The sequence below is a fragment of the Lissotriton vulgaris genome, chromosome 7 (assembly GCF_964263255.1).
Source record: "Lissotriton vulgaris chromosome 7, aLisVul1.2, whole genome shotgun sequence".
Taxonomy (NCBI): Eukaryota; Metazoa; Chordata; class Amphibia; order Caudata; family Salamandridae; genus Lissotriton; species Lissotriton vulgaris.
This window is the reverse complement of record NC_141695.1, coordinates 848,044,532-848,063,256: the sequence shown is the minus strand read 5'-3', so window position 1 is coordinate 848,063,256 and position 18,725 is coordinate 848,044,532. Positions and strand designations below refer to the sequence as shown.

The window sequence follows — 18,725 nt, the reverse complement described above, 5'->3', positions numbered from 1 at the left end:
CGCTTCATCTATTTTTTATTTTTTTATTTTCAAAGGTTTTTATTTGCATCAAAGGAGCACATAGGCAACAATAAACATTTCATTTTTACATAAAAAGAAAGAATATATAACAATTCTCAAAGGCTGCATTAGATAATTATATAACATTACTTAGACCGTGCCAAAAATATAGATAAGAACAAATAAACATAAATTTTAAGTAAAAATTACTGAGACATAAATAAACCCCATATTCTGAGAGCGCTTCATCTAAAGTGTTGTATGGCTTAGAGAGTTAAGGTTTCGCTGCTCGAGTTCTAGCACAGCTGAATCGTGTTACATTTTTCCAAAAACATAGACAATAAAAAGTGTGGCCTCTGGTTATATTATCATCTGAGATCATGTACATAAAGCAAAAAAAAAACTGGTGCACTGCAAGTATACATCGACCGGCACAGAAAAAAAACTGGCATTATGAATCGGCGGGCTTCTGAAGAAAATGTGGGCCCCAGTACCTATTCTTTTACAAATTAAGCACTGTGCAGCTCCATGCTCATCCATTCTTCTGGATGACTTGTGGTGGGCTCCTGGTTTTTAGATGACTGCTTTGAATTCAGTCCGTTTTTCCTGTACTTTTGATCCATGTACATCACCCTTGCAATCTTTTTTTTTTTATTTTATTTTTTTATTTCAAATCGTTTTTATTAAAGACAAACAATAATACAAACAATAAGATAATAATAAGAAGATGATAGTAATAATCATGATAATGCTAAAAATTACAATAATGATACTAATAATAATAATGATAATAATAATAACAACATTAATAATAACTGCAACAAATAATGACTGTGCTCAAGTGCCAAATAAAACCTTCTTAGCAGAACGCATGCTTGATAGTACATAAGTGATCAGATCAACTATATCGCATGGCGGGTATAAGCAAATGTTCCACTGATGCAAGGAGTAAAAGGCATTCTAGACATAAGAATAATTGTGAAAGGGTCATAAAATGAAGACAATGCGTCAAGGGATTTCCACAATTTCCTGCGCGATTTACGCAAGAGGTATGGAGAGATTCATTATCAGCACCTCTCAAAGAGTATAGCCATTCCTGCCACATTCTAAAAGAAACTTCACCGGCATTTTTCCATTTGCTTAGAATGACTTTACATGCTAGAGTGAGCATGAGGTCCATCAAATGACGATCCTGCAAGTTTACAAGTTGAGGGTCCAATATCCCTTGTAAAATATAGGCGAAATCTCTTGGAGGTAAGATATTAAAGGTTTTGTGTATATAATTGTGGATCTTGTCCCAGTAGGATTGTAATGAAGGGCAATAAAGAGCATGTGGGCAAAATTGCCTATGTTAGATTTACAGTTCCAGCATGTGGGGCTATCACTGAGTTTAAGCCTAAAAATGTTCTCGGGTGTCCAGTACGACCTATTTATCAACAATATCTTGGTCTGTGAAAGTATAGGCGATATTTTGTTAGAGAATGGAGACAAGTGAATCTTTTCCCAATCAAATGGGATATTATTGGAGTTGAGTTCGGAGTTAGGAGATAGAAGTTTATATACTTTGGAGACGGTGAGACCAGACTTTATGAGCTGTGATAACTTGGAGACTATCGAGGGGTCAGAGTGTGTGATGGAGTGTAATGAAAGGAGCGATTTGAGTTTTAGGAATTAATAAAAGTCTAATGGTTTAAGTCCGTGTTGGCTCTGGAGGTCGGAAAAAGGTATTGGTAAGGAGCCTGTAAAGAGATTTTTGACTAGATTCAATCCGTTTTTAGACCAGTATTCCCAGTATAGTGTCCTACCATCTATCCTTAAGCTCGGGTTGTACCATAAGGAGGCCAAGTTGGATTTATTAATTTTGATTTTGGTTTTGGAAACCCGTTCCAATCTCAGTAGGGCCCTCTTAGTATTGAGCAGAATGTATTTTGAGTGGGGAAAAGCAGAGACATCGGCTGTTAGAAGAGCGGAGAGAGGCATGTTCTTGATGATTGATCTTTCTATATCCAACCAGACAGAGGTATAGTCTGTTTGGGGGGAATAGACAGTTAGAACCCTGTTTGCATAGATACGCAGTTTGATTGTTTCTAAAGTTCAGGATACCCAGACCCCCTTTTTCCTTGGGTAGTTGAAGTTTACTCAATAAAATTCTGGGTTTCTTGCCCTGCCATAGAAACGCATTAAAAAGTTTGTAAACCTTCTTCAGGAAGTCATTTGATAATAACATTAGGAGCATACTGGCAAGATAATTAACAAGAGGGGTAATCATCATTTTCCATGCCTCTGCTCTTTCCCACTAGGATAAGAATTTCGGGGACCACCCATCCAGCAGCGTAGATATCTTTTTGTGAAGGGAGTTCTCATTAGTTTTTAAGGTGGTGATCAGATCTTTCTCAAAGTCCAGGCCCAGGTACTTGAAGCATTTAGGTTGCCAAAGTAAGCCAGAGTCACCAATAATGTCTTTGTTACCAATGTTGTTCAAGAGTTTCACTTCCGTCTTATCTTTATTCAATTTGTAGCCAGAAACTCTGGCTAAGTCTGCTATTGAAGACATTAGAGCCGGTATGGAGGTTTCCGCATTTTCAGATATCACTAAGACATCGTCAGCGCAGGCCGTTATTTTGACCGTACAGTTGTCAAAGCATATCCCCGTAATCCGATCGTTATTCCTAAAATGATAAAGGAAGGGTTCAATAGCAAGCAGAAATAGGGAGGGGGAAAGAGGAAAACCCTGTCTAGTGCGTTGTTCTAGTTTTAATTGCAAAGAAATCTAATATTGATGTACTAAATAATACATCCGACACTAAAGGGAGATGGATCTCCACAAAACTATCAAAGGACTAAGGACAACAGGGAATTTTATGTCACTATCATATATGCCCCTAACAAGGATGATCCAGACTTCTAGAATGAGCTGAGTGAATATATCTGCATGATTCCTTTTAATAAAATGCCCATAGTGGCCGGCGATGGGGGGCGTGGCTTGGATGCCGAGGCCGATAGCAGCGTGAGCGCCGAGCTCCGCTCGTGAACCCCGCAATTATCCTGTTAATCGACCCCCCCTGGGACCTCCCTGAGCAGACACACGGGACATGAACGCGAAGAGTAGTTACCCTGGAGGAGATCAGTGACTTTGGATGACAAAATCCGGAGATACGGAGTGATTTTCGACTCCGTGCCAATCGAGGACAGAAGATCTAAGATGGCGGCGATGTCCTCGTAGGTGCCCACTGACCTGGCGGAGTGGTGAGCGAAGGTGTTGGCCTAGAGTGTGCAGCGGATCTCTTCAAGGACCAACTAGGGGCATGCGATAACTGGCGAGAGTGCTAGTAAGGGCCCTGGGTCTGTGACATCTGGAAGCCTGAGGTGCCGGAACGGTGGGGCCTACGATCGACAAACTGAGCGGCCATTTTGAGTGCCAGCTACGCACTAACTTATCCTGCGTCCCGAACGGCTGTGGAGGGCCCTGGAGGACGCTGCAGAGGGCCCGGCCCGAGACGAACAAGACGCATCCGGGCCACCGCAAGACCAGGGCCTACAACTCTACAGCTTGATAAAATCCTGACCGCCGTATCGGAATCTCGCACTGATTTACAACAGGACATTGCGCAGGTAGCGACTGGACTGGGCCTACTATGGGCAGATCACTCGAAGTTGGCAGACAGGGTGAAACAGGCAGAGATCAAGATTCAGGAGATCAAACCTGCTCAAGTCGCACTAATCAAAGGCATGGCGAGTGTACTGGAACAGATCGCAGTGCTGGAAAAGCGGGCGAAGGATGCGGAAGGGAGGAATAGACGGAACAATATCGGAGTGGTGGGCTTGCCTGAAAAGGGATCAGACATGGTGAATTACTTAGAAACCTGTCTGCAAACAGTAGTGGCCCCGGAGGGCTTATCTTCCTTCTACACCCTGGATCGAGTCCCCGTTAGACCACCGCAGCAGGGGCGCCCGTCTCGGTCTGTGGTGGCGCGCCTGTTGCACTTTAGGGACAGGGACTTGCTGCTACGGAAGGCCCGGGAGGATGGCCCATTCCAGGTAGACAACAGCAGAGTTACTCTGTTCCCAGATTACTCGATTGAAACGCAGCGGCGCCGTATGTCCTTCCAATCCATCAAGAAGGAACTCGGCGCGGAGGGGATTCAGTACTCCTTGCTATTCCTGGCCAAACTGCGCATTGCTTTGGAAGGGAAAACTCATTTCTACGAAACTCCGGAGGAGGCATGGACCTGGCTGGAATCTTATAGGGCAGGTACGGATGGACAGATATCCGAAGCACGAGAACTGGCTAGAGATTCTTTGCCCCGGCGATTGAGGTGCCGCAGGAAGGACCTGCAAAGACTATCAACCTCGCAGACTGAGCTGGAGTGCAGGGGAGCACTGCAGGCGGTGTTGGAGATCTCCGGGGACTTGTTGCAGTCTTCCCCGAAAGGATCGGACTTGGACTCTGAGAAGGGGCAATCGGAGGCGGACTTGACTGCATCTGACAGTGTACATCTGCCACTGGTTACTCCCGGGACGGAGGATGGCCTGTTAGATGAGTAGACTTGATAACACTAGCTTGATGTGGGGAGATTAGCTCTGATTAAGGAAGGCACAGGGCTCTGCAGTACCTCTCAAGAACAGTTGGATGCGTGATAAGATGGGATTCCATAATAATTTGTTATACAAGTTACTGAAGGGGGGGGATCGGAGGGGGGGGTGTTTAGTTTCAGGGGACTCTGAGCTGGAAAGAGGGCGATGTGTTGATTTGCTACTGAGTACTTGCTAGGCTCTATCCAGCCCCACCGGATGGTCCTAGTTTATTTGCCTTAGCCTAGTTGAGGCAATTGTTGGGTTGGTTTGGATGGGATTCACTATGTTGGTGCCTGTTCTGGGGGGGAGGGTGACGTACTGGGTGGGGTGGGACTGTTGGGGGAAGGGTTTGCTCTGGCTTCAGGGAAGAGCCTGCCGGCACGGCAGCAGAGGAAGGAGGAGTGTTGGGGGGATTTTGCCTGACGTGAAATGTGTGACTTGGAATGTGTGGGGATTACACTCAATGCAGCGGAGGTATAAGGTCCACTCCTATTGAGTTAGAAGGGGTGCGCAGATAGCTTTCCTGCAAGAAACACATCTGACCAAGGCAGAGGGGGCAGCACTGCAGCGAAGATGGCGAGGGCAACTTTACTACACTACCTATTCTGCTTTTGCGGGATGTTGAGGCTGCGGAGAGAGCCCTCAGGGAGGCTGAACGTGCCTTTTCAGTTAACCCTGATGACCGCGACGTGGTCCAAACTAGGAAGGAAGCGGTGGCGGTTGTAGTGGAGCGCCTAAGGTCTTTTGACCATAGAGCATATCTGACCCGTGCGCATGGTGAGAGAGATAAGGTTGGCACGTTATTGGCGTGGCTGGCTAATCCTATGCCTAGATGCATCCCGGTCTCAGCTTTGGCGTCCTCATCGGGGGACCTAGTTTATACGCAACATCAAATTAATGATCGGTTCCGTTCTTTCTATGCGGACCTATATACGAGTCGTCTGCATGCGGCGGAGACTGACATTCAAGCGTTTTTGACAGATCTGGAACTATCTATGATAGAGGAGGAGCAGGCGGACTCCCTAGGACGGGATATCTCGCTTGCTGAAATACGCTGTGCGATTAAACAGCTGGCGCGGAATAAGACCCCAGGAGGTGACGGGTTGCCCGTGGAGTTTTACTCAACTTATATTGACGAGCTGGCTCCTAGACTGCTTTCGATGTATGGCGAGGCCAGATCGCTGGGGGTGTTACCGGCGTCCACTAGGAAGGCGATTATCATTCCCCTCCTCAAACCTGGGAAGGATCCCACACATCCAGAGGCGTATCGTCCTTTGTCAATGCTCACTACGGATTATAAGATCTTAAGTCGGGTGCTAGCTACTCAGCTCCTTCATTTTATGACACATCTGGTTCACCCAGATCAAGCTGGGTTTATCCCTACCCTAACACTGCTGGCAGTATTAGCAGGCTTATACGAGTGCTGGGGGGTGAGCGTGGCGATGCTAACCAGGCAGTGGTCCTCTATGTGGACATTGCAAAAGCATTCAATAGCTTAGAATGGCCATACTTGTTTTCGGTTATGAGGGCGTTTGGTCTTGGAGAAGGGTATATCCGCTGGACAGAAATACTGTATACTGCTTCAAGCGCTAGAATAAAGGTAGGACCGGTCATTTCCGCTTCGTGCCCAGTGGGTCGAGGCACCAGGCAGGGCTGCCCGCTCTCTCCGTTGCTGTTTGCTCTGGCTATAGAACCATTGGCGGCACATGCTAGAGTGGGGAGTGCATACCGAGTAATACAGCTTCGTGGGCAGACGCATTATATTTCACTGTACGCGGACGACCTGGTGCTCTTCTTGAACGACGCAAATGAAGCATCGACGAGAGCTCAGGAGCTGCTCGGCCGCTTCGGAGAGGTCTCGGGCCTGCGAGTCAATTGGGCACAGACTTGCGTGTTTCCAGTAACCGGAGTTCGCGCCCCGCCTCTGCATCTGCCCGATGTAACGTGGGAACCCCGGTGCCTCCCCTATCTGGGGACGCACATTTACCATACGCAAGACGATCTGCTCGAGGGTAACATTGGTAGGGCACTCAGGGGGCTTAAGGGCAGCATGCACTTCTGGGGTACACTTCCACTTTCGGTGGCAGGACGGGTGGCACTATTGAAGATGGTGGCCCTCCCACGATTGCTGTATTTCTTCCGCACCCTGCCCATACGAATACCTGTTGCATTGTTCCGTCAGCTCTGCTCTGCGATGAGTGGCTTCATCTGGGGGACAGGGAGGCGCCGAGTGGCATTATACACACTAAAACGGCCTAGGGCAGAGGGGGGCCTCGCGGTCCCTGACTTTGAACTATACTATTTAGTGGCGCAGTTCCAGTGCTTCACCCAGGCGGTGGCGCAGGAATTCCGTGGCCCGGAGCTTGAATTTGCTCCGGACGTGCCGCGACAGGTCTTGTCATTTGTGGTATTGCAGCAAAGGTTGAGAGTTGATGAACTGTCGATTGAAGAAGGTGCGCTAAGGCACTGTTGGAAACGCTATCACAACAGAATAGGGGTACAAAGACCTTATGCTTCAGAGACACCGTTGGTAATGTGCACAGCTTTGCCACATGAGGGGGATTGGTCAGCCTTAGCGGAGTGGGAGATGCTCGGATTGCAGGTGGTTGGGGACTTATTCGCTGACGGCGCACTGCTACCTTATGGTGCTTAGCAGGAGACTTTCGGACTCCCAAGGGGGCATTTCCTAATTCATGCAGCCCTAGTTACCGCCATTCAGAAACACTGGGGGGGCGGGCCTATCGGAGCCTCCAGTAAGTGCAGCGTGTCAATACGAAGTGATGGCAGCGGGCACCTTCAAGGCAGTAACTTGTCTATATAGACGCATGCTGGGGGAAGGGTTGACTCCATTGAAAAGGCTGCAGGCGCAGTGGGGGGTGGATATAGGCAGGGAGATCCCAGACTCAGCCTGGTCACATGTGTTGAGGAGGGCATGGGAAGGTACTAGGAATGCTAGATTCCAGTTAATTCAATTTTACATTTTACACAGAGCATACCTAACACCGGAAAAGATTAATCTGTATTTTCACACGGACTCTGCGCAGTGCCCCAGATGTAGACTGAGAAATGCAGATTTAGTGCACATGCTTTGGGATTGCTCACACCTAGTTACCTATTGGGAGGAGGTCCTCACTTCGCTCTGCAAGACGACGGAAAGGCAGATTGACCTGGAAAAAGAGGCCTGTCTCTTGCATTGGTTTCCACACACAAGCAAAACAAAGGTGACAAGCAAGTTCTTTGACTTGGGGCTGCTGCTTACCAAACGTGAAATTAAGTCCCACTGGAAAGATAAGGTGGGGCCTAGCTCTCTTAGATGGAGGGCGGAGATGCTTAAGTGGGCCAGCAGTAAGGGTGCGGTGCGATTGCAACAGGCTCATAGGTCTCACAATGAGAGGGCTTTGGAAGCAGCTCAGGCATGGGAGGCATTGGTGGCGGATTTGATGAAGGAGGATGAGGATACTAATCCAGAGACGAATGATATGACTGTGGAGGGGGACTAGTGGGCCACACACCTAGCTGATTGAGTCAGGAACAATGTTATGATTCCCCGTTTCCGTAATTGGTCACTCTGAAGTACGTGGACGCCCTGACGGTGGCAACAAACGATTCCCTGATACAAATAGATCCTTGGTATGGCTTTGATTACTGTCTTAGTCCGCGCCGGCAGGAGGGAGGGTTGGGGAGGGTTTCCAGGGTGGGAGGTAAGCGGGTTGTTGCATGGAATATTCTGCTCAGAACGCTTGTTATTTCATATTTCGTGAAGTCCTAGAAGTTATATTGATGATTATATTGGTCGCTTGAGACGTATGCTCTAGCTGAGTACTCCTGGATAATGGAATTGAATGGATCGTAACTGATCAGATATACAAGACACCTATGCTTCGCGATTCCGTGCTCAACCGTATATGTTTGTTGATGTTGAAGAAAATAATAAAGAGATTTACACAAAAAAAAAGTAGTGGCCGGCGATTTCAACTTACCTTTGGATCCATCATTAGATAGGGACTCCTGTCGTCCTTTCAGCCCCAACAACTCTCATAAAACCCTTCTCGTTTTAATTTGATAGACTCCTGGAGACTACAAAACCCCACAGGGAGAGATTACACTTTCTGTTCGACACCACACAACACCTACTCACGCATTGACTACTTACTCATCAGTGAGAATGCTATTATTAGCATTGAAGAAACCTCGATTGAACCAAGAGTGATTTCAGATCATTCATGTATCACTTTATCATTAACCATGGTGAGTAATGTCAAAAGAACAAATCTTTGGAGGCTTAACAATGAAGTGTTAGAGAAAGACACCCTTAGGCAAGCCATTGAAAGTGCTATACAGGAATACCTTAAGTCCAACAAAGAAGGCGAAACATCTGACCTTACGCGTTGGGAAGCTCTTGAATGTGCTATTAGAGGAGAGATCATAAAAATAAGGGCAGCTATGAATAGAGATGCCAACAGCAGCCTCGTACGTCTAGAAAAAGAAATTGCTACACTAGAAAAGAGACATATAATCTCTAGAGACACCTTAGTCCTGAATGAAATAATGAAAAAGAAATATGAATATAATAAGATAGTCAGTGAAAGAGCTGAACACACAAAAAAATAAAAAATTATGTGAATCCAATAAGGCAGGAAAGAGCCTTGCCTCCTATTTGAAGTATAAATTGCAGAAAACCGTGATTAAGAACTTAACAGATCAGTCTGGGGTGACTCAATCTGATCCTGTCAAAATTGCAGACATTTTTAAGGATTTTTATAACACCTTATACAGCAAGAACAAAGATCTTGACAGCACTAAAACACACGATTATCTAACCAATTGCACGCTTCCCACGCTATTGGTCTAAGATCAAACAGAACTTAATAACCCGATCACTACTTCAGAAATTGAGACCGTAGTCAAGGCACTTAAAATCCCCTGGCCCAGACGGGTTTAATGCAAAGTTCTACAAATGTTTCGCTCCAGTACTGACCCTGCCATTACTCAGCCTATATAATTAATTCACTAATTCCGGCCAAGTTAACGGAACACCAGCTGAAGCCATCATAGCAGTAATTCCCAAATATGGGAAAGATCTGTTACTCCCAAAAAACGACAGACCAATATCACTAATTAACTTCGACTGTAAAATCAATGCTTTGATTATCGCTAAAAGAATACAATTTTGTTTACCCAAACTCATCCACCCCTCGCAAGTGGGCTTCTTAAAAAACAGACTTTCTAGTGACAATACTCGCATCTTAGCTCATTTACTAGAGACGGCCAAATCCACCGACTCCCCAACTGTGGCGATTACCCTAAATACCGAAAAGGCCTTTGATAAAGTGGATTGGTCCTTCCTGAAAGCAGCACTGGATAAATTTAACTTAGGAAAGAATTTCACGCATATAGTGATGGCACTTTATTCCATTCACCCATGCAATCTGACGTTTTAAGGTAACACTGACAACAGGCTAGATATTTTTGATTGCCTGCTGTGTGTGTGAAAGACCTTGGTCCATTATTGGTGTTTTTCAGTTTTTTTTCTCTTTGTCTTATAATAAGTCTTCTTTTTTCACTGGATCTTGGTGTGGGATCAGCACAGATTTTGATTATGCTGCCAGATCTACTTTGTCTTAGCATGTGATCTCCTCTAATGTGCCCTCTGAACATTGCCACTTTCTGTCTGCAATTTTCTTAAGTTTCCTCCACGGTACTCCAGCTCTTCCAGCTCCTACGGGACCATCCGTGTATATGTATTTGTCCTGCTTGGTTGTTCTGATGGACTTCAAGAGGAGCCCCCGGGGCTTGCATGGTCTTTCCCTCGATTGTGTATTGTGTTTCTGTGGGTGAGAGAGTGGACTCTCAGCTGCCTCTTGGGATTGAAGTAAATGTGGACCGGAGCTGCACAGGGCCAGTCAGCTTTTATAAGGCAGTGATTGCCCTGGCACAGTGTTCTGTTTAAACATGACATATCCAACTACACTGAATTTCTGTCCACACTACTGGAGATCTGCTCTGCTCCTTGCACATCCATTTCAAAGGTGCATTATACCACTCACTCTACAAATTTAGTAATCTCAAGCGCTACTGTCGGAAGGCAATAGCTCGTCGTTGAGCAGGTATTTTGCATTGGCTACTTGTGATTGGGTCTTGGCGATGGAATGGTTCTGCTTATCCTGTAATAGCCTTCGTTATTTTCTATACTACACTGTGCAGTTGAGCAACAATTAAGAAAAGCGAACCTTTGGAATATAGCACTCTATGATTGAATAGATGTTATGCACTTTGATTAAAGAAATTGGTCGCTTTTATGAACAACAAATGATTGAAACCTTGCATGTATTTGTTTCACATATGTCATTCTAATATTTTGGTTCTTACTCTCACTTGGGACACTCTTACACAACTGTAAATAATGTTGCATTATGTAAGAAACTTTTTACTACAATTCAATTTTTCAATACAACTGATTGAACAACTATATTGGTGTATTGGTAATTCTTTCTCTTTGACATCTCACTCAACCCCTGGTCTAATATACGTATGTTACATTCTTTTTTAATTCATTATCTAGTATCTATTCCACAGAATCAAAGACTTTCCAAGCATTTTGTCCTCATGGCCCACATTGACGCCACTGTATATAAAGCATACCTTCTGTCTGTACCTCACATGCTCTGTCTTGAATGTCCTACTTTTTCTTTAGGATCTATTCTGCTACAGGGTCATCCTTTGATGAAAGAACACCACAGAGTCGCTATTGCATGAGCTTTAGGAGGAGGTAGATTGGTCCCTTCTAACGTCCTGATGGCTGGAGCTACCAAGAACCAGCTTCTTAACCCTAAACCCTGCAGAACATGATTGCTGGTATAATAACTGACAGTCCCCTCGGCACCCATAATTCCACCAGATGTAGACATCTACACTTGTTGCCAGTCAGTACAAGTCCGATTCAAACAAGGCACTACATGGAAATTCTCCTAACTACTTTAAAACCAGGAATATTCCCTACTGAGTGACCAGATTGTTTTTTTTTCAAGTGGTAAAGCTCTGCTCATGATGCAGTCATGAGAACTACACCATGGGGCAGATGGTTCGAGGCTCGATGTCGGCTCAACATCCTGTGATTCAAGGTAAATCGCTTGATCGCCCCGTGCCTGCAAATCATGAATGTCTCTTAGTGTAATGTAACTGGTGCTTGTGTAAAGCGCTCCAATACCTTTGGGTCGAGTTTACGCTATATAAAACTGCAAACATAAAATTAAACAATGCAGATGTAGAATAACCTTCAGGCTACTCATTTATGGATACAAGTCCCTCCACAACATCAGACCAGCACACCTAAACAACTGCCTCCCCTTCCATGCACCCAAGAGACACCGCCGATCGGCTGACCTCTCTCTGGCCACAGTCCCACGCATCTACAAGACCAGAATGGGAGGAAAGACCTTCTCCTACTTCGCATCCAAGGCCTGAAACGAACGCCCCCTCCACTTCTTGCTGGTCTTTACACTGCTCCAGTTCAGGAAGGACCTCAAGATCTGGCTCTTTGGATGACCCCAACACTCCACGGAGGCGCCCCCTTAGCGCCTTGAGACCCTCGCGGGTGAGTAGCTGTGCCGTACAAACCCCTGATTGATTCCTTGATGTCTGTGTGTTGCCTGATTAGTTTCTGATTATGGATGCCTCTTGTTTCTTAAGTGCAATATAAGCTTGATGATGAATATAATGAAGCTGTTGATGTCTGAACTATATTTAGTTTAATAAGAGAGCAATATATTTTTCTGTCTACATTGAAAAGAAAAGGCTTTGTTGTTTTCGCCTGATTTGTAATGTCTTCCTCATTATAACTTATTTTTGTGAGCCATGACCTGTTCTTGACTCAGACGCCAGGTTAGCTAATCTATTCCATGAACAGTGATGAATTTAAAAGTACCATGCCAGCTCTATCCAATATACTTAAAGTTTCCTTCCATCTACAGTAAAACCTCTAGTCCACTGCGATTAATTCTTGTACTGATCTGTGTCCCTGGTGTCCTCTTTATGCTCCTTTGTTTCTCTGTTCATAGGTGTAAGTTTGTCCTTGCCTTAACTCTAGATACTTGTTTCCATGTATGCTCACTACATATTTTTAGGTCACTTTTGTGCCATGTACTTTCCATTCATACCCACCCATTCAACTGCTGTGACACCACATATTAATATTCAGGGGCTTCCCATTGGTTTGGGATCCAGTCCTCTGCTGCCTTTTCCTAGACAAAGGTTATATTCCGACTGCAGAAATATTGTGTTACCAAAATATTGAGGTCAAAATCTTGAGAAGCTAAGTGCATATAGTTATGTATAGATTTACTATTCCTATGTCCACAACTATGTACCTCCAAGAGAGCATCTCGCCTAGTGGAGTAGTATATATAGTGTATATATGTGGAGTTATATGCTTATATTGTTGATATTTTGCTCTGGATATTTTGGCAACAATCATTTGGTAGAACGATATTCTGGAGTCGATATAAAGGTGGAATACCCTAGAAAAATAGTTATCTTTGGTTCTTATCTAACAGAGGGCGACAGTAGCCCAGGATACATTAAGTTGCACCTGCTACTTTCAGCAGGTCATATTTGGCACAACGCGCCTGTCCCTGATAGTGACTACACCTTTGTGGGAATCCGATTAGTTGACCGCTTCATGGCCTGTATGACCCGAAAAGCTATACAGAAATGGGAATGTAATAGACAAGACATATACTTCTGTGATTATACTAGTGCACTCACCATACTTTTTCTGAATTGTTTTTCTATCTTCCCAATTGAGCTCGAATCGTCCATTCCCAGGGATGTAGTTTGGATGCATCACAGAGCCAAAGCGGTTAGTGTGGGTCAGTCCAAGGGCATGCCCGATCTCATGCACGGCAACCTGAATAAACAGACATTTGCTTCAGAAGGCAACCAAACATGGTGGAAAAAGAAGAACTAATTCAGATTGCAAGCAGTAGTGATACCAGCATTACTAAAAGGCATAGAGGATCCCTCGACCAGCTGTGCATAGCAAGACAAACACACTCAGACACTTGAGTTATGTAACCAGCTTCTGACACCACAGTGCTACAGTGTCAACAAATACATAGTATACTGTATGCTGAATACATTCTAGGTACCCTGTTTGTAGAAACTACAGGAGGGAAGGTTTGGAGAGCGAGGGGTTAATGCTTGACCTAGTGGATTAAAGGGAGCTGTGGTTAGGCTCTCTGAGAATAACACCCAAATCATCTCTTGCCAAACTCTGACACTCAGCTCCCTCAACCACACACTGAATGGCCCCACAATGTCTTATGTTTATCTGATCACTTAAGGAAATCAAATTTCCGGCACGATATGTGTTGCGCAAGAAGTCTAAGTTGGAGGTATCACACCTGTGCCAGGTCCAGTCTACCTTTATGGTGCAGCGGCAGAGGACTACCCAATGACATTTTGAAATGGAGTGCTGAAAGAATGGAGAGTCTGTTGACACCTGGGATGTACTGATCCCCTTTGCTCTGGAGTTCTGGAGACCAAGGAGTGCTTGCAATATGGAGCCTGCAACAGATCCAAAGGCAACGCCTCTGACTGACGGATGAGGAGAGCACAGGACACACCAGAGGCCTATGGTGATGTGTGGTAGCAGCGTAGAAGCTGCTGTTTCTCAAGCATCTGGATCATTGACTTCTCCCTTCCTGCAGAGGGGTGGAAGTGGCCTGTGCAACCTGTGTTTGGTGGTGATGAGCAGCCCAGGGCAGAAATCCAAAGTAAAGTAGAGAAAGCACACAATGTATCTCAATCTAGTGAGGACGTGGCATCGTCTCATGAGACTTGAGGCACAGACCTTGATTTTGCCACGGAGTTCTTCTCAAGCAAGCTGTATCACTGAGAGGAGAAACGGCCTAACGTAGAATCGCCCATAATGTGGAGGTAAAGGGCTCTCTGATGTGAAGCAGAATGGATACTGGGAGCAAGACTTCACTTTTTTTGTTTTTGACCCTCAGAGTTGAATCTGGTACCAACCTCATGAACTATGTGGTGGACAGTGCAACGTTTCATTCAGCTTAGAGCCTGCCGTGGCAATTTAAAGGGACAGGAGGTGGCTGAAAATAAACAACATGAAACACTATTCCGTAGTGCATGTTCAGTGTGCGGATACTCCCTGCACACTTACCTCACGGGCCATGTATTATAAGTCTTGTGTAAGTGCTGAGTATTCTGGGAGTGAAGTAGGATCTTTGGAAGCTATGCAGAAAGGAATATACCTGCGCAAAGGCAGGGAAATGCTACACAAAGTGGCCGTTCCAAGAAGTAATATATAGTTGATCTAGGATTGACCTATCTGGAACTTGTGGAGCTTGGTAGATCTAAATGCAATTTAGAAAACCTCCCTACTTTGGGACTGGGTAAAAGAGCGAGTTTCTAAGGCTTGGTGCTAAGTTCAGCATGAAACTGACTGCCATTGGTTATCTAACGCGTGGTGAATGGAAGTGCAGGGCTACCCCTTGGACTGACTACCTAAGGGTCCACTTATATCTGGCAGCACCAAGAAATGTATGCAAATCCAAGATTACCTAGAGATAACTCATCATGGGTTAGAACCCACAAATTCAAGTGGGTTTTCAACTGCACCCCTTTCCTCAACTGTGGTTTCTAAGGGCCGGTAGAAGTAAACTAAATATGACTTCAAGAACTGTCTGGAAATTTTCAAGAAAAAAGTCTACAAAATCTTGCCTGAAGATTTCAAACAGGTATGCTCTCATATATGTAAAGCAACGGTGGACATCAAAGAAGCCGTGCATGCTCTTCACATGTGCACCGACGGAACTGAGCAGCTGGTTCACGTAGTGGCTGATATTGAGTGGCTCGTTACCCTGATTATTTCGGCGCTGGAAGAACAAATGAAGCAGCAGTTCGATAGGTGAAACATTTAGGAAATAAGGCCAGGAGGAATAATGCAAGAATATGAAAACTCAAGGAAGACACTGAGGGACTGACAAATTGCGATGTGTAATGAATCTCTTTAGAGTTGTGTTAAAAAAGGCTCTTTTCTGTGGAAGTTGAAAGGGTGCATAGAGCTGGTAATGGTCCTAATAAATGTAGCAAAAGGCCAAAAGGTGTACTGGTCACACTGTACTCATATCGACTCAAAGAAAGGCTAACTAGACAGTCCTGAATGCTGAACGGCTTGCAACTGGGAAAGACTGAATTTGTGGGCGCATGGCTCATTGGGAGTACATTAGGCATATGATTATACAGGAGTACCATGAAGCTTTGAATGAAGCTTGTACAGTGTACTAGGCCAGGTGGGAGGTAATAAGAAAGTTTACCAACTTCTAGGTTCCGACATAAGGCATAGAAAGTTTCGAGGTGGTAAGTTCTGAAAACCTAACGCATTAGCCCAGCTGTTGGGATAGGGTATTTGGTGATTTTCTTTTCTCTATTTCCAAGTCATTGTGTCGAAATTAATTTCTTTTTGGTTGGCGTTGGTTCTATAAAGGGGATGGAGTGAACGACAGCCAGATCTGGAGCACAGACATGAAGAATAGGAAAGGTGACAGTGCATGTTTGAATTTATCAATGAGTCAAATACCGTTTCTTAATGAAAAATGGTTTAACTCACCAGTGAAGCAGACTGCATTTTGGCAACACTTAAAGTACATTGCTCAACTACACTTCTTAAGCAAAAAGCATATATGATTCGAAGGGAACAATATAGGCTTTCAGGCAAGGATTATCTAATGCAGACTATGGTTTCCACTACAAGTAAAAATGAAGGGATGGCAATATTGGTTCATAAGCAAAATCCAGTATTGTTAATAGAGAAAAAAAGCATCCCGTGGGAAGTATGCCTTAATCATTTGGATATACAAGGACGAAGGATGATACTGGCTAATTAATGTGTATGCCCGAATCCAAGATTAAATGAATATTTACAGAGCTTTCTGAATAAACTGTCCAATTTTGTAGATGGAGAGATTATTCTAAATGGAGACTTCAAATTAGTATAAAAGGAAAAAGGGAAAAGGGATGGGTCCGGGAATACATTAGGGAGCAGTGGGGCAGCCAGTAAAAGATTAAAGTCTTGGGTCCCAGGAAGAGGTTTCATGACAATATGAGGGACTACAGTGATCTTCTACAATGTTGAAAGGGCATACACAAGAAAAGATTACATACTTGTGACAAAGCCACGCCTCTTGGAGTTTCAGGGGTTTCTAGAGGCATGCTTTGATGACAACGCATCTCTGACCATGCAGATGATGAATGAAAAGAGGAATTAGATGTACGAACTCATTGTTCGACTGGTGGGCGTGTTATTAGGGTTTCTTCAAGTCCTCAGGTTCAGGGCTGAAATCAAGGTGGCACCAATGAGTCTTTGGAAATAAAGGCACAAGGAGAAACATCTAGAGCTAATAATTGGAACATGTTGAAAGCAACCATTAAGGGTCCTTTACTAGTCATTTCCACAAAGAAGGAAAAGAGTGAGAACATGCACAGATGTCCCAACAAAGCCTTTAGCAGACCTGCTTCCTTCTTCAAAGCTGGCAGGGGAGTCTCTACCTCCATGTTAAAGGCTAACATAATGCTAATGCCAAAAACAGGGAAAAATCCTAGACAATGCGCGTCCTATCATCTGGTCAGCTTGATAAACATGGATGCCAAAATCTTTTTAAAATTCTGGTGAATCATTTTGATCAAATGTCTCCTCTCAAGTGACTGAATTTTGCTTTGTGTGGGTCGTCAGATACACAATAATGTTCCAAAAACTACCCCCAGAAATGAAACGTTCCAAAAGAAGCACATCCCTGTGATAGTATAACCAGTGGATGGAGAGAAAGCATTTGATAAGGCGAGTTGTGTATGCTCACATACTGTGAATGGTGGGAATTCAGGCAAAAATTCAGAGACTGATTTTTGTAAATCACACCAGACCAAAAGTTAGAGTACTGTTAAATGGGAATAAGTCTGATATTTCCAGCTGGAAAAGGGTACCAGCAGGTTGTACCAACTGTCCCCACTGATACTCACTTTCATTTTTGTGTCCTTTACCATTAAGATCCACAATGAGCCTAACATTACAGCATTACAGGTATGCCTGTTGGGAGTGTCCAATGCAAGATAAGCCTGTTTACGGATGTTATCCTTTTGACTTTGGGAGTACTTGAGGACTTGCTGTACACCCTTGCTATCTGACTTTGAAGAATTCTCTGGATTTAAAATAAGTTGCTACTAAGCCGAAAATCTAAAACTTGCTTTGAATAGAAATGACCCTCCCTCATATTACATTTTTTACTCCATTTCAATGAGAACTGAGATTGAATTAACATTTAGGCGTCCAGCTGACTAATTATTAAGCAATTGTCCAAGGTTAACGGAAGAAACAGTACCGGGTCTAGGAAGATGGAAGCAGCTATAAATATTCTTGCTAGGGAGAATTAATATCCTAAAAATCATTGTTCTAATCTACCTTTTTTTATCTACTCAATGCTCTCCCAGTGGTCCTCGAAAAAGGTGTGAAGAAGGTTTTTATGGCTAGACCGACTGAGGGTGGAACTGAATACTCAAATGTATTCAGGTATAATAAAGCTGCCCATCTGGGGCTTCTCAGAGAATGACCATCACAGAATTGGAAAAAAGTGGGTCCACATGGATAATGAAGTTGCTGGGAAAGCTCCTTGAGACCTTTTGCAGTATAGAACACAGACTCTTTATGTTAGGGAGGTTACTTACCAGGGCTGTGTAGGAAACTTCGGACCAATTGGTAAGTATGGGCATTGTCGTGTCTTTAGTGTAGAAGCACGACAGGAGTCATCAGTTTCAATCAGGTACCTTTATTGATCTTTGATACAGCTCACGTTCTTGCGTCCTGCCTCCTGCCCAGTTCCTGGCTAACTGCCGTCCCCCCTCCCACCAGTCGGGGTCCAGGGTCCTAGTGCCCTGTGCTCAGGTCACGACATCTCCCCCTTTGTTGCAGAAAAGACAGAGAGATTGTTGATTCCAAACGATTGAAGAGAGGGAGAGAGAGAGAGAGAGAGAGAGAGAGAACATGAGTCCTCATCACATTTCTTCAATCAGTCTCTTTGGTCTTTTGCACTCTCTTCTCTGCCGTGTGTCTTCTTTGTCCATCTGTGCGTCCTCATCCT

The 18,725-nt window shown here is 44.5% G+C and overlaps 1 protein-coding gene across 1 annotated transcript in view; it reads right to left on the bottom strand.

Moving 5' to 3' along the window:
* The window catches only part of LOC147702547 (matrix metalloproteinase-21-like), a 183,383-nt gene that overhangs the window by 86,715 nt on the left and 77,943 nt on the right, over positions 1 to 18,725 (bottom strand). Inside the window, exon 5 of the mRNA XM_086931212.1 lies at positions 13,339 to 13,480. Within this exon, the coding sequence (XP_086787338.1) occupies positions 13,339 to 13,480 (142 nt within the window). The remainder of the gene's footprint in view (positions 1 to 13,338; positions 13,481 to 18,725) is intronic.